This window comes from Gossypium hirsutum, chromosome D12 (assembly GCF_007990345.1).
Source record: "Gossypium hirsutum isolate 1008001.06 chromosome D12, Gossypium_hirsutum_v2.1, whole genome shotgun sequence".
Classification (NCBI taxonomy): domain Eukaryota; kingdom Viridiplantae; phylum Streptophyta; class Magnoliopsida; order Malvales; family Malvaceae; genus Gossypium; species Gossypium hirsutum.
The window spans coordinates 10,818,338-10,829,816 of NC_053448.1; the positions used below are offsets into that span (position 1 = coordinate 10,818,338).

The 11,479-nt window shown below is 32.3% G+C and overlaps 1 protein-coding gene and 1 pseudogene across 4 annotated transcripts; both read right to left on the minus strand.

The window, feature by feature from the left end:
* Nucleotides 1–1,974: 1,974 nt before the first annotated feature.
* On the minus strand, nucleotides 1,975–5,013 carry LOC107945807 (uncharacterized; annotated as a pseudogene).
* A 2,212-nt stretch (nucleotides 5,014–7,225) lies between these two features.
* On the minus strand, nucleotides 7,226–10,976 carry LOC107945808 (NAC domain-containing protein 37-like). 4 transcript variants are annotated; one of them, XM_016879947.2, is made up of 4 exons: nucleotides 10,762–10,976; nucleotides 9,220–9,439; nucleotides 8,787–9,061; nucleotides 7,253–7,986 (listed from the first exon to the last, which is right to left on the minus strand). In XM_016879947.2, the coding sequence occupies exons 2-4, from the start codon at nucleotides 9,374–9,376 to the stop codon at nucleotides 7,372–7,374; spliced, it is 1,047 nt and encodes a 348-aa protein (XP_016735436.1). In that variant the 5' UTR covers nucleotides 9,377–9,439; nucleotides 10,762–10,976; the 3' UTR covers nucleotides 7,253–7,371. The 4 variants fall into 4 exon arrangements, with proteins under 4 accessions (NP_001385817.1, XP_016735436.1, XP_016735437.1 ...); XM_016879948.2 differs by having other exon boundaries at nucleotides 9,220–9,390; nucleotides 10,762–10,972; XM_016879949.2 differs by having other exon boundaries at nucleotides 9,220–9,387; nucleotides 10,762–10,881.
* Between the last annotated feature and the right edge of the window lie 503 nt (nucleotides 10,977–11,479).

The window sequence follows — 11,479 nt, forward strand, 5'->3', positions numbered from 1 at the left end:
AGACCATCTGCAGATAATTTTAATCCTAAAAATTCTATTTCTAATAATGATACCAATTACAATATGAACAGGGAATGCGGAAGACAGTAGAATTTATTACAAAAGTAGAAGTAAAAGAAAAGTTTTTACAAGGAGAGAATGGTGAAAAAAGAAAGAAAGATTTCTAAACTTTTTTTCGATGCCTCCTTTAGGCTTTTTCTTTTTCTATTTATAAGAGAATTCTAAAACTCTATTTTATTTTTCTTTGAATCCAGCACAGTTTTCTGAAAAGGATCCTGTCTCATCATGAACATGGTTGCTTCAACTTTGCATTGTCTTCTCACATCATGATCATGGTTGCTTCCACGTTGCATTGCCTTGATGCATTGCCTTGTCACATCATGAACATGGTTGGTTTCACGTTGCATTGTCTTGTCACATCATTGATTTAATGGTTGCTTCCACGTTGCAATCTTTTTTGTTTGTATCTCGATGCCCTCTTCTTAAGGTTGTCTTCTTTTGTCCATGCTTGTTTGCTTTTCTTGGACTTTATTTTTCCACATGGCTGCCTGTTTTGGCTTTATCTTTCTTGACTGTTATCTAGATTCATTTCTTCTATCTCATCTAGATGTAATGAATTTAATGAAAGTCTTGGTAAATTCCAAGTCTCCCACGTGTTTTTCATTTCTTCTATTATATGAGATGAAAAATCTTCATTTCGACTATCTTTTTTAGTAGTTGCACAGATTCTTCATCTCTATAATTCTGGATGTTTCCAGTTTCGTATGCCAATATTCATCTTCCATCAGTCCAGAGTCTATAAATTTCTTGCTGAAGTAAATATTAGACTTCTGTCATCAAATCTATCCCTGTTTGAGTTTGATAATAACTGGAATTTTTGTAACATTTGTCAATATTTTTTGTTCTTTGTCTTCTTTGACTGCTGATAATTTGGGGCTTCCAATCATTCTTTGAATAATCCAAATTTGATATGGCAAATAAAATTTTTGTTTTTCAGCAATACCAATAATGCTGCTTATTTCAATATGAAAATAATAGTAAAACTCATCATTATTTATTATGTTTAATAATATAGACTTAATAGATGCAGGAAAATCTTTTAAGAGATGAAAAGAAAAATTTTGAACTATTATTTCTTTAATAAAACCCCATTCGATACTGCTTATATCAAATAATTCAAGATCCAGTCTAAATTTTATAGTGGGAAAATTTTCATCTAAATCATTAGAAAAAACATAAGCTTGTAGAAAATATTCTGAAAAAACCTTTTGAAATTCAACTTGCTGTTTGCAAATAGCTCCATTTATTTTTGTAAAAATTTCTACTAGTAAAATTGTTCTAGCTTTATTATATAAACATAGTCTAAACATCTTATTCATAATAGGACTATTTGTTTCTTTATTAATAAAATACTCAAATATATTAAAAAGATTGTTTATCTCCTTAATATCTATATATTCTATTTCAAGCTCTTCCCAATCTCTGTATAAAATAGATTTCAGTAATAAATCATGAGTTTCATTTTGCTTAGTTATTTTTTCAACTAAAAATTGTGAAAATTTAGTAAAACAATTACAAATTTGTCTCATTTCATTAACAACATTATTGTACATTAAAGATTAAAAGTTAATTTAGAAAAAAAACATTATGAACAGATTAATTTAATAAATTCTACTAATGAATAAGGTTCTTGGGTGGAAACCCAGAGTTGGGTTTGAGCAATTGGTGAAGATAATGGTTGATGAAGATATTGAGTTGGCTAAGAGAGAGAAAGCGTTAGTTGATGCTGGTTACATGGATGCCCAGCAACAACCTTAATTTAGAGCCTTTTACAGATTTTCTACTTGCATGATATAGAAGATATTATTTCATATGATGTTTAATTTAAGGCTTTATGTTGTTTGGTTCATTCATTTCTCATTATTAAGCTTGAATCTTGTGATTTGTGACGGAATGTTAGTATGGAGCACAAAATAAACATCAATCTCAATGAAGAAAGAATTAAGGGTAAAAGAATGTCAGTTATTTACAGATGAGATTAAAAAGAAAAAAAAATGTTAGTCTAATTGGGAGAATGTGGACTTGAAGTTCAGACTCATAGGTTTACCTTACCTGAAGTTAAGCTAGTCGAGTTTGAAGTGGAAACTGCAAATGGCTCGATAGATCGAAGAGGTTCAGGTCCCTCCGCAGCTATTCTGTTGCACAGTGCCTCATAATTGCTGAGGACCTCGGTTAACCTTTCTTTAAGCTCCCCAAGCTCCACTTGCAATGTATGAACCACACGAATTATACAAGACTAGCTTAATCAGATTCTACACACACTCTTATTATTCAGTACAAAAGTTGAATTACCTTCTGCTAAATGTTGTGAAGCAGTCTTCATTGGGGAAACTGAGTGGTTTAAACTTTGGAGAAGTTGCCAAAGCGTCAGCGACTTCTATTTTGTATTCTATATCCTCCTGCAATGATTTTGTCCAAATGACTATGTACACCATAATTGTTATAAATTCAAACAACAGCAAACTACTACTCGGATCTTAAGTTTATTGGAATTTGATAATAATAACCCACAGCAGAACTAACCCACCCATGCGACTGCAACAATTGTTCTCCAACTCACAAAATTTATCAAGGGGATGGCACACCTGCTTCTTGCAAATCGTTTGAGCCTTCTCCTCTAGCCAATCACGGTACACTGACAACAGCTCCAGGAACACCTTTGGATTTACAGCAACTATTTTGATAGTCAATAAAGAATAAGTTGTAACAACCACACAACAATATTAGAATATTGTAGCACTTCAAGATCATATTAACCAGTTGCAGCCCAATGTACAGGTGCATAACTTTGTGATTAAACAGTATTCTGTGCACTATCGTTATGTTCATCTTCTCTTTCTGAACTGATAGTAAGCAAATAAAAAAAGAAAAGAAAGTGAATAAAAAGCCTTCAATGCATGCAAACTCAAGAAACTTAACATGCTAATCTAATGGGACCTAAACTGGGATTGGCGCAGCTTATATTAACAATAAAAAGAGTTTGGTTCAAGGAATCTTACATCCCCGTGTAAGATTCTGGAATAACATTCCACTGCTTAGATTCCGAAAATTACGTAACGTAAGATTCCTAAGGAATGTTATTTCTATATATCATTTTACCCTTAAACTATAAGTTTATACCCTAAATTAATATATGCACTGTAATTGTTTTTAATTATTAACAAACGTAATATAATCATTTTCAAGTTAAGATTCAGATTTGGGTTCAAGTATTTGCAACTCATTTTTAATTTGCCAAACCTAATTCATTTACTTATTCTTAATCTTTTTCCTTTCTTTTAAAAAAGTTTTTACCAAATTAAAAGTTAATAACTAAGTCATTTTGCCTCTTTTCATTACATGTTATACACCATTTCTTAAATATTTTGCTTTCATCATAAAAAAATATTTTAATCTTAACATCTCGTGAGCAAAATATAAATTACAATAAGAAAAAAAATCAAAACAAAGTTAAAATTTATCTGTATTTATGATATAAACTCAATCTCTTTACAACCTAATGTCATATGATAATGACAACCTTAATTATATTACATTTTATCAATTATATTACCTTAAATTCCAATTAGTTATTATTATAAGTGTGTGCTTTTAATTAACTTGAACTATATTCATCTTATTTATAGTTAAAGACAATTTAGTAAAATATGCTTTTAGGTAGTCTAATATCCTACAACCAAATAATAAAATCTTATATTCCAACTTAATGAATAAAACAAGGTAAGCTAGCATGCCAAGTAATGTGCTAAGTAATCCTATGTCCCAATAACTCTATTATGAGAGGTAATATTATATTCTCGAACTAAATGCTTCCTACATGTCCTACATCTTGATAACTCTATTACGAGAGGTAACATTACATGCCCCCTACATAGTTTCACAAAAATGCAGAGAAGACAAAAATCCATCTTGTTTGAATTCCATAGAATCTAATGCATTACTCTAATTGATACTACTCGCTAGGGAAAGCTAGTCTTCTAATTAATCTATGCTCATTGTCTGCCTTATGAGCTTCGATAACCTGTAAAAGCTCAACTCAGCCAAACATAGAAGTTACAAAATAACACATTTCGATGACAGTAAGATATGATGTGATCTTACCATTTATTAACATTCATCACACAAAATTCTTCCACGACAGCAACCTACATTTCACTATGAATGAAATAGTAAATAGCAGGTGCCTATTGTTAGCTAAATGTTTCATAGACAGGATTTGGGCCCCTGCTATGCAAATAATAGCACAATCCCTATTTGTTCCCGGAAAGAACCAAAAGATATTTAAATTGAAACCTATTACAACGAGTACCAGTTCCAATTCAAGTAAAAAGGCTTCATCTATCTGGAGTTTGCACTAGTAACTAACATATGGCTATGAAACAATCAAAAAGGGGAAGAAATTTCCAAAAAAGAAAAAAAAACAATTGAGAGAACAAATCGCTTTTTCACTTGAGGCCCACCTTGAGATGAAGATGACGACGGTCTTCGCACTAAAATGTCCGTTAAGCTACCATCCGTTGGCGGTGTGGTCAGTATAGGAGATGTCTATAATTCGAAGGAGGAAAAAAATGACTAAAGAAAAGGAAACTCTTTAAATGTCTTTATTTTATGGGTGAAATATTAGGGGAAAATTTCAAGAATAAAGCTTACAATTCTAAGGGATTTAACCTTCTCTAAAACTGGATCGACCGTTTCCGATCGCTGAGAAATAGTGGAGATTTGATCGGTCGAACTCTTTGCCAATAATCAATGTTAACAAGTAAGAAATTACTCAAAAGAACCCAGCTTGTGAGGTACCAAAATATCTCTACAAACCGGAAACTTACCAGTGAATAAGCTGCGAGAGACGATTCAGAGGCGCCCATTGCTGAAAGCTTAAAAAAAAAAAATTGCAGGAACGACTTAAAAGTTTATTGGTACTTTGTTTGTTGTTGTGTACGAGTCGGGTTTGGTTTATGGTTTTCACAGCCCATTTAGAAAACAATTTTATATTGATATTTATTTTTATAAATAAATTTTAAATAAATTTTATTCCCAAAATTCAACCTAATTTAAATCATTTTAAAGATAATTTTTTTATTCAAATTCAAATTAGGCCGGGCTAAACAGACAACTCGATCCATCCACACAAGTTTAGACAAATCGAACAAAAAAAAGAAGAAAGACAAACATCTAATCAACTAATCACAATTGAGTTCTTTTCAAAAACTTGTTTACAATGACTTTTTAGCATTTAATTTTCTTGACCCGAACATATTTTAATATTTTTAAAGCCCTTTAGCCATATGGATGATGAGTTTGTTACCAAAAGGGAGGTAAGGGGGAAAACTCGTAAGGTAACTAATATATAGCGTTGTGACTTATTGGTTCAGTGTTCATCTATCTTAGAGTTAAAAAACAATAGATATGGAATTATTTTACATTATTATAGATATGCAACTTCATGAACTTAACACACATTTCAATAAAGTAAGTACAGAGTTGATATTATGTGTATTTTGCTTATGCTGGAATGAGGGTTTTGTATCTTTGACAAATAGAAGTTAACTAGTTAGCATATTGTATGATTGCATGAGTTTATTGTATTTAATATAAAATATATATTTAATAAATTATATTTTTATATAGAATAAATTATACATAATATAAATTTGAAACAAATAATAATAATTGATAACTAAGATTTTAAAGGAATAAAAATTTCATTTTTAATTTTAATTGAAACGGATTAATTTTTTTAACATTATTATTAAAAATCTAAATATGTTTGTTTGTAACATATTATAAATATATTTTAAATGATACATCTCACTTATTAAATAATAAATTTTTAATTACTTAATATTTTCATATTGTGTAAAAATGTACTTTGGAAGAGTTATTTTTTTTAAAGAAAATTTATATTTAAAATAGAAACAAATCAACATAAATCTGAAAGGGAGCGACTACCCGACACCTCTCTGAATCCATCCCTGGTTACATGGGTAATAGGGGAGTATTTTTCCTGAAAATAAAAGTATGAATAATATAAGAATTTTGAGCATATTGTAACTTTTTTTTTGTGAATTACAATAATAAGGTAAAGCTCGAACAATTAATGTAACTACCGTGACTTAAACCCATACTACATCTGGGACGATGAATACCCTTAACCATCCGGGCATCACATGAGTTTGTAACCTTTAAATTTTTAGTCTATAATTGAGTAAATTTAAAGTGGGGATAAGAAGTATACTAGCAATAATTTGAAAGACGGCCATAGTTTCAACTCTAAAGAATATGCGGAAGATTATTATATATATTGGCCATGCCTTGAAAGTTTGAACGAAAATGTAGCAATGCAGACATCATTGTATTGAAGCTGCTCTGTCATTTCAGTCGGAAAAAGCAAATATTTTTCCCTTTTAATCACATTGACATACCAAAGTTTGTGATTGGTTAAAGCTTGTGAACATGGCATCTCTTCTCTACCTTCAAATTACATTTTATTCTCATCAAGCATGGGGTCTGCTTTGCTTTGTTAGTGTGCTATGATGACCATCATTGTTCTCCAAAAGGATGCTTTGTTTTGGTCAACCATTACACCAACTGAATCACTTTTGGCAAAGCAACTTCTCGAGGACTTTGTGCAATTGTTATAGACAAAAGGTAATTAATTATCTCTTCATTATAATAACAACGGTAATTAGCTAGAGAAAATAATGATGTAGTTGTTTTGTTTTATTGATGTATGGAACTAAGAGGACATGGGATGGGAGGGCTAGCCATCAACATACATAACCCCCCCCCCCCCCATAAACACAATTGCAAGGCATGCCCCCAACAGGAGCCACGTTGCCCACCGCATGCTAGACAAACCATGGTCCCACCAAGCCTTCACCCAGCCGCTAATTCTATGTTTTTTTTTTTTTGGTTCTGTCGTATAATGGAGATTCATTGCTCCTACTCTATCATGTTTGGTTGCCAAGAAAATCAAATTAAATATGAAGAAGAAAGTGTGGGTTTTTATTTCCCAACAAAATTCTTGTTGTCATTTCAAAATTAATGGTAAAAGATAATATCTGATTCCGAAACTGGTATTCTACTTATAATTCAGTCTACATTAAATTTCGATTTTTAAACCTTGGAAACATAAGCTTATTACTAACCACAGCTGATGTGAAAGATTTGCAACCATTTCGAGAGAGATAAATAGAGAGAATTTCTTCACTCATTTCACAACCATATTTTTTACAAAAATATGTCTAATTATGCACCAACTGTTTATAATTAATACTAATTAAGCGATAAAGCCTCTTGATCATCTCCTTTTCATTGATCAAATATGCATATTCCCACATCACAATGTGAAGTACTTGAATTCAAGAGCTCCTTCAACTTGTTCCTTTCTTCTCTACTACTCTGCAATAGCAGCAATGCTTCCATGTCTGAGTTACTACTGTTATTGGCATCAAAGCTTGAGATTGAGGCTCTTTCTTGATCACCATTATTATATCTATCTTCATGACTCAGTTGTGAAGCAACGAACTTATCAAGGGCTCTCCAATCAGTCACTTTCTTGGTGTTGGCGTTGCACATTCTTTTTTTATCTGCTTCTTCTTCTTCTTCTTCTCCATAATTGACGATATTCTCTGATATGAGAGATATGGAGGCTGGCTTATTTATTAATGGCAAAGATGGACTCTCTAGCTGAGGAAGCTCTACAAACTGATCACAGTAAGCAAAGTCTAAATTATCTGCCTCTGTCTCTTCTTTGCAATAGGGTAAAAATTTCTGGGGTTGCTTTGATAAGTATTCCATTGGATCAATCACGGAGCTGAGACCACTTGGCTCATCATAGAAGCACCTCGACTCCCACCCTTCAATGCTCTTGGCTTGACCACTTATTTTTTTCTTAAAAGCTCGACAAATGACCCATCCTTCCTCCTGCAAAACTTTTAAGAAATTGTTATTTATTAATATTTCTATATAAGTTTAATACTGCCCTAGATTGAAGTTCTGTTTCATGATTCTGTTAAGAGTATTGACGAATTTATAAGCAAATTGAAGAGTTTGCATATGTTCTGACTCAACCTCATAATTTATGCCATACCTCATTTTAGCTCAAATGATAATATGCTCCTCGTCAATGACCTTTATGCTGGTCGAGGATAAAACTAAGGTCTGGCCCTTAACAAAGTGCCTTTCCTTTTCTTGTGTTTGGTAAAGAGAAGTAGGCAGATATTGCATGACTAAATAAGATGATAATAGATGAAAAGTATCAATGAGAAGTGGGATTTTGCTTTTGACATACTGAAGCTCATGATAGAAAAGGAATGGAAAGAAAGCATAGTATGTTTTGGTATGAAAAATTATACTTTATCAAAAAAAAAAAAATTCTAATGACCTTTTTGACTTTGATGTTGGTGGAGGCATTTATGTTGACATTTCAGTACAAATGGTCTTCGTATGGAAACCAAAAAACTGATTCCTTCCATCGTATAAATTCTATAGTGGGGGCAAATTCAACTTTATTTTTATAATAATAATATTACCAATCTATTTCGTCACTAAAAGTTGGATTCATTGTAAAGAGTTTACGATTGAATATTATCGTGTGATGTATTGTTATAATTGCAGATATTGTTTGCCTGTTTTATTTTAATAAATTTTCTTGGAAAAGAAAACTGATAATCAGAGAGAAAAAGAAAAACTTAATTAAATATAGAAATGATATGAGTGCTTGCCTGAGGAGGTCGATTGTCGTCGGATTCAAGCCTGTATTCATGCATGATCCAGTCAGTTTTGTGGCCATTTGGAGCTCTCCCTTTGTAGAAAACAAGAGTTTTCCTCATGCCAATGAGCTTTGATTTATTATCATACACTGCCTTGTCTCGCCCCGTTGCTTTCCAGAAACCAGCCATGGTTGCTCTGTTGGTCCTTGTCCCTGTTGGATACTTCTTATCCTTGTGGCTGAAGAAATACCACTCCTTTTGCTCCTCATATCCGATCCGACATCTCTCTGCTCATCACCAATATTAACATCTTATTACTTATACATATATAAATTCTAGGGTTAACATCCATGTCTAGGGTTATTTAAACCCTACCTGGTGGATCCATCTTAACCGAGAGTGGAAACTGATTAAAAGAAAAAAAAAAAGAAAAAGGGAAAAGAACCTTGAAGATCCCAGGGTTCGATCCGATAGAGATCAATGTCTATGATAACATCAAGATCGATCTTCTGGGAAGCCACCTTCTTCCTCAGATAGTACCCAACAAGCTCTTCGTCTGTGGGGTGGAACCGGAATCCTGGTGGGACACTTGACTCCATCATAACTCTAGTTGCTACTGCATCAAATTCACCATATTTACCATTCTTTTTATAACTTCATCATCTCTAAATAATAACCAATATATAAATAAACTTAGAAAGAGAAGAATAACCAAAACCAAAGGATAAGATGTTAAAAGAAAAAAGAAAAGTAAAAGAAAATGATGAACTCTCCAATTAAAAAGGTGACAAGGGTTATCATAATTATGAGCTAAGCTAGCTCATTGTTGGTAGTGAGCAAAAGTCACCCCAACCCACCCAATGTTTTTATCTCTCTCATGAAAGTAAATTAAAACAAAAACCCTTTATTTCATAAACATTAATGGTTTCCTACAAGAGGTGAAATATGTTGGAATGTAGTCCCTCTCTCGTTCGAAGCATGCTACAAACTAGATCTAAAAAAAATTAACACGAATATAATAGGACATCAAAATTATAAGCATAACATAAACATCTTTTAAAAGGCCAGCTGTAGCTCTGTCAAGTAAAACGGACAACTAGAGGTTTGAGCTAATGATGTTGTCTTGTGTTGGTGAATGGTGGAAATGATATCTTCAAGAACGGGGTTTCCATCTAAGCGATTAATAATCACTAAACAAATTATTCTTTTTCTTTTCTTTAAAAAAACAGTCTTCTAGGATGTAAAAAAACATGGAGAGACAGTTTTACTAAAAGGGTTTGAAAAACGAAAGTTACATTTTTTCAAAGAATATGCAAATAATTAAACAAAGAAATGGTAAGCCTGACAAAGAGTAAGACATAAATAGAGAGCAAAAAAAAAGAAAAAGAAAAAGAAAAAGAAAAGCAGTGTTGAATGGATGAAGCACTTGCAGGCGCTTTGTCTCATTGCAAATGAAATGGACTCTGTCCACTTTGTCTGTTTGTCGAGAAGTCCCATAGCATGTCTGACAGACTGATGACATCAGAGAAAAGGAAAAGAAAATATTTACAGGGTTTGGCTCTTATAGTTTCAAACTCAAAAAGTGACCTCTAAACTTATTCAGATTTTGGTAAGGCCTATACTTTCTTTCAAAGGCATTCAAATGTGTTCCAAACTCTGGGTGCTCAAGTAGGAAATATGAAAGAACCCTGACTCCATTGAAAGAATTTTGGAAATGAATATGCAAATAACAATGTTATTTTACCACCGTCTTCTATGTGTTTAGTAAGTTGGCTTAGCTTCTTTGATCAAACAAAATGGAGTTCCACATCCAAATTTGGTTGCCTTACGAAGAGAGAAATATGAAAACATGCAACTGATGTAAAAAGAAAAAGAAAAAGTCTACAAGAAGTTGAAAGAACACTGTACTAAAACAGAATTGAACAGAATAAACGAGAATGTTGAAATTAAAGGGAGTTGATTTTCCATGCAAAACTCAAAAGCTTACCTGGATTAAACTATAGTTGTAGAGTTAATTATTGGTTGAAACAGAAGAAACAAAGACAAAGAACAAGACGAAGAAGAAGTGAAAAGGGAGGGAACTAAAGAATAGAGAGAGAAATGAGAAAGAGCGATCCAGAGAGATAAAAGAGAATATAAAAGGAGAGGGGGTGGGAGGACCGCTCGATTGCGCATGGTTGATGGCTGTCCCCAGTTACGAACGTTTTTGCCTAGCTTCGTACGCAAATTACTAAAACCCATAATTTTATTTTACTTCCAATATGAAAAAGAATACTTTAACATATAATATGATATTAGTATATATAAATAACATCCACCAACTATGTATATATAAATGGGTGAATTAATAGAAAATGTCAAATTTTTTAATATTTATGAGATTAGATCGTTTTTTTTTGAATATTTGTGGGATTAGGTAAATTTTTGAAAATGCGTTGAGCTGGACGTTTTTTCAACGTACTTTGCAGGAAAACGTATTGAGTTGGACGCGTTTTCAGCGTAAGTTGTAGGAAAGCGCTTTTCTACTCTATCAACAAAACGCTTCTAGTTAGACGCGTTTTTCCTTTCTCTCTCCTAAATAAATTTAGGAGTTTTCTTTTAGGGTTTTAAGTTTTTTAAGAGTCATGTTTTTAGGGTTTATTGGACAAAGATTTAAGGTTTAAATCATTTTAATGATGTTCGTGTTTTAGGGGTTGACAATGGGG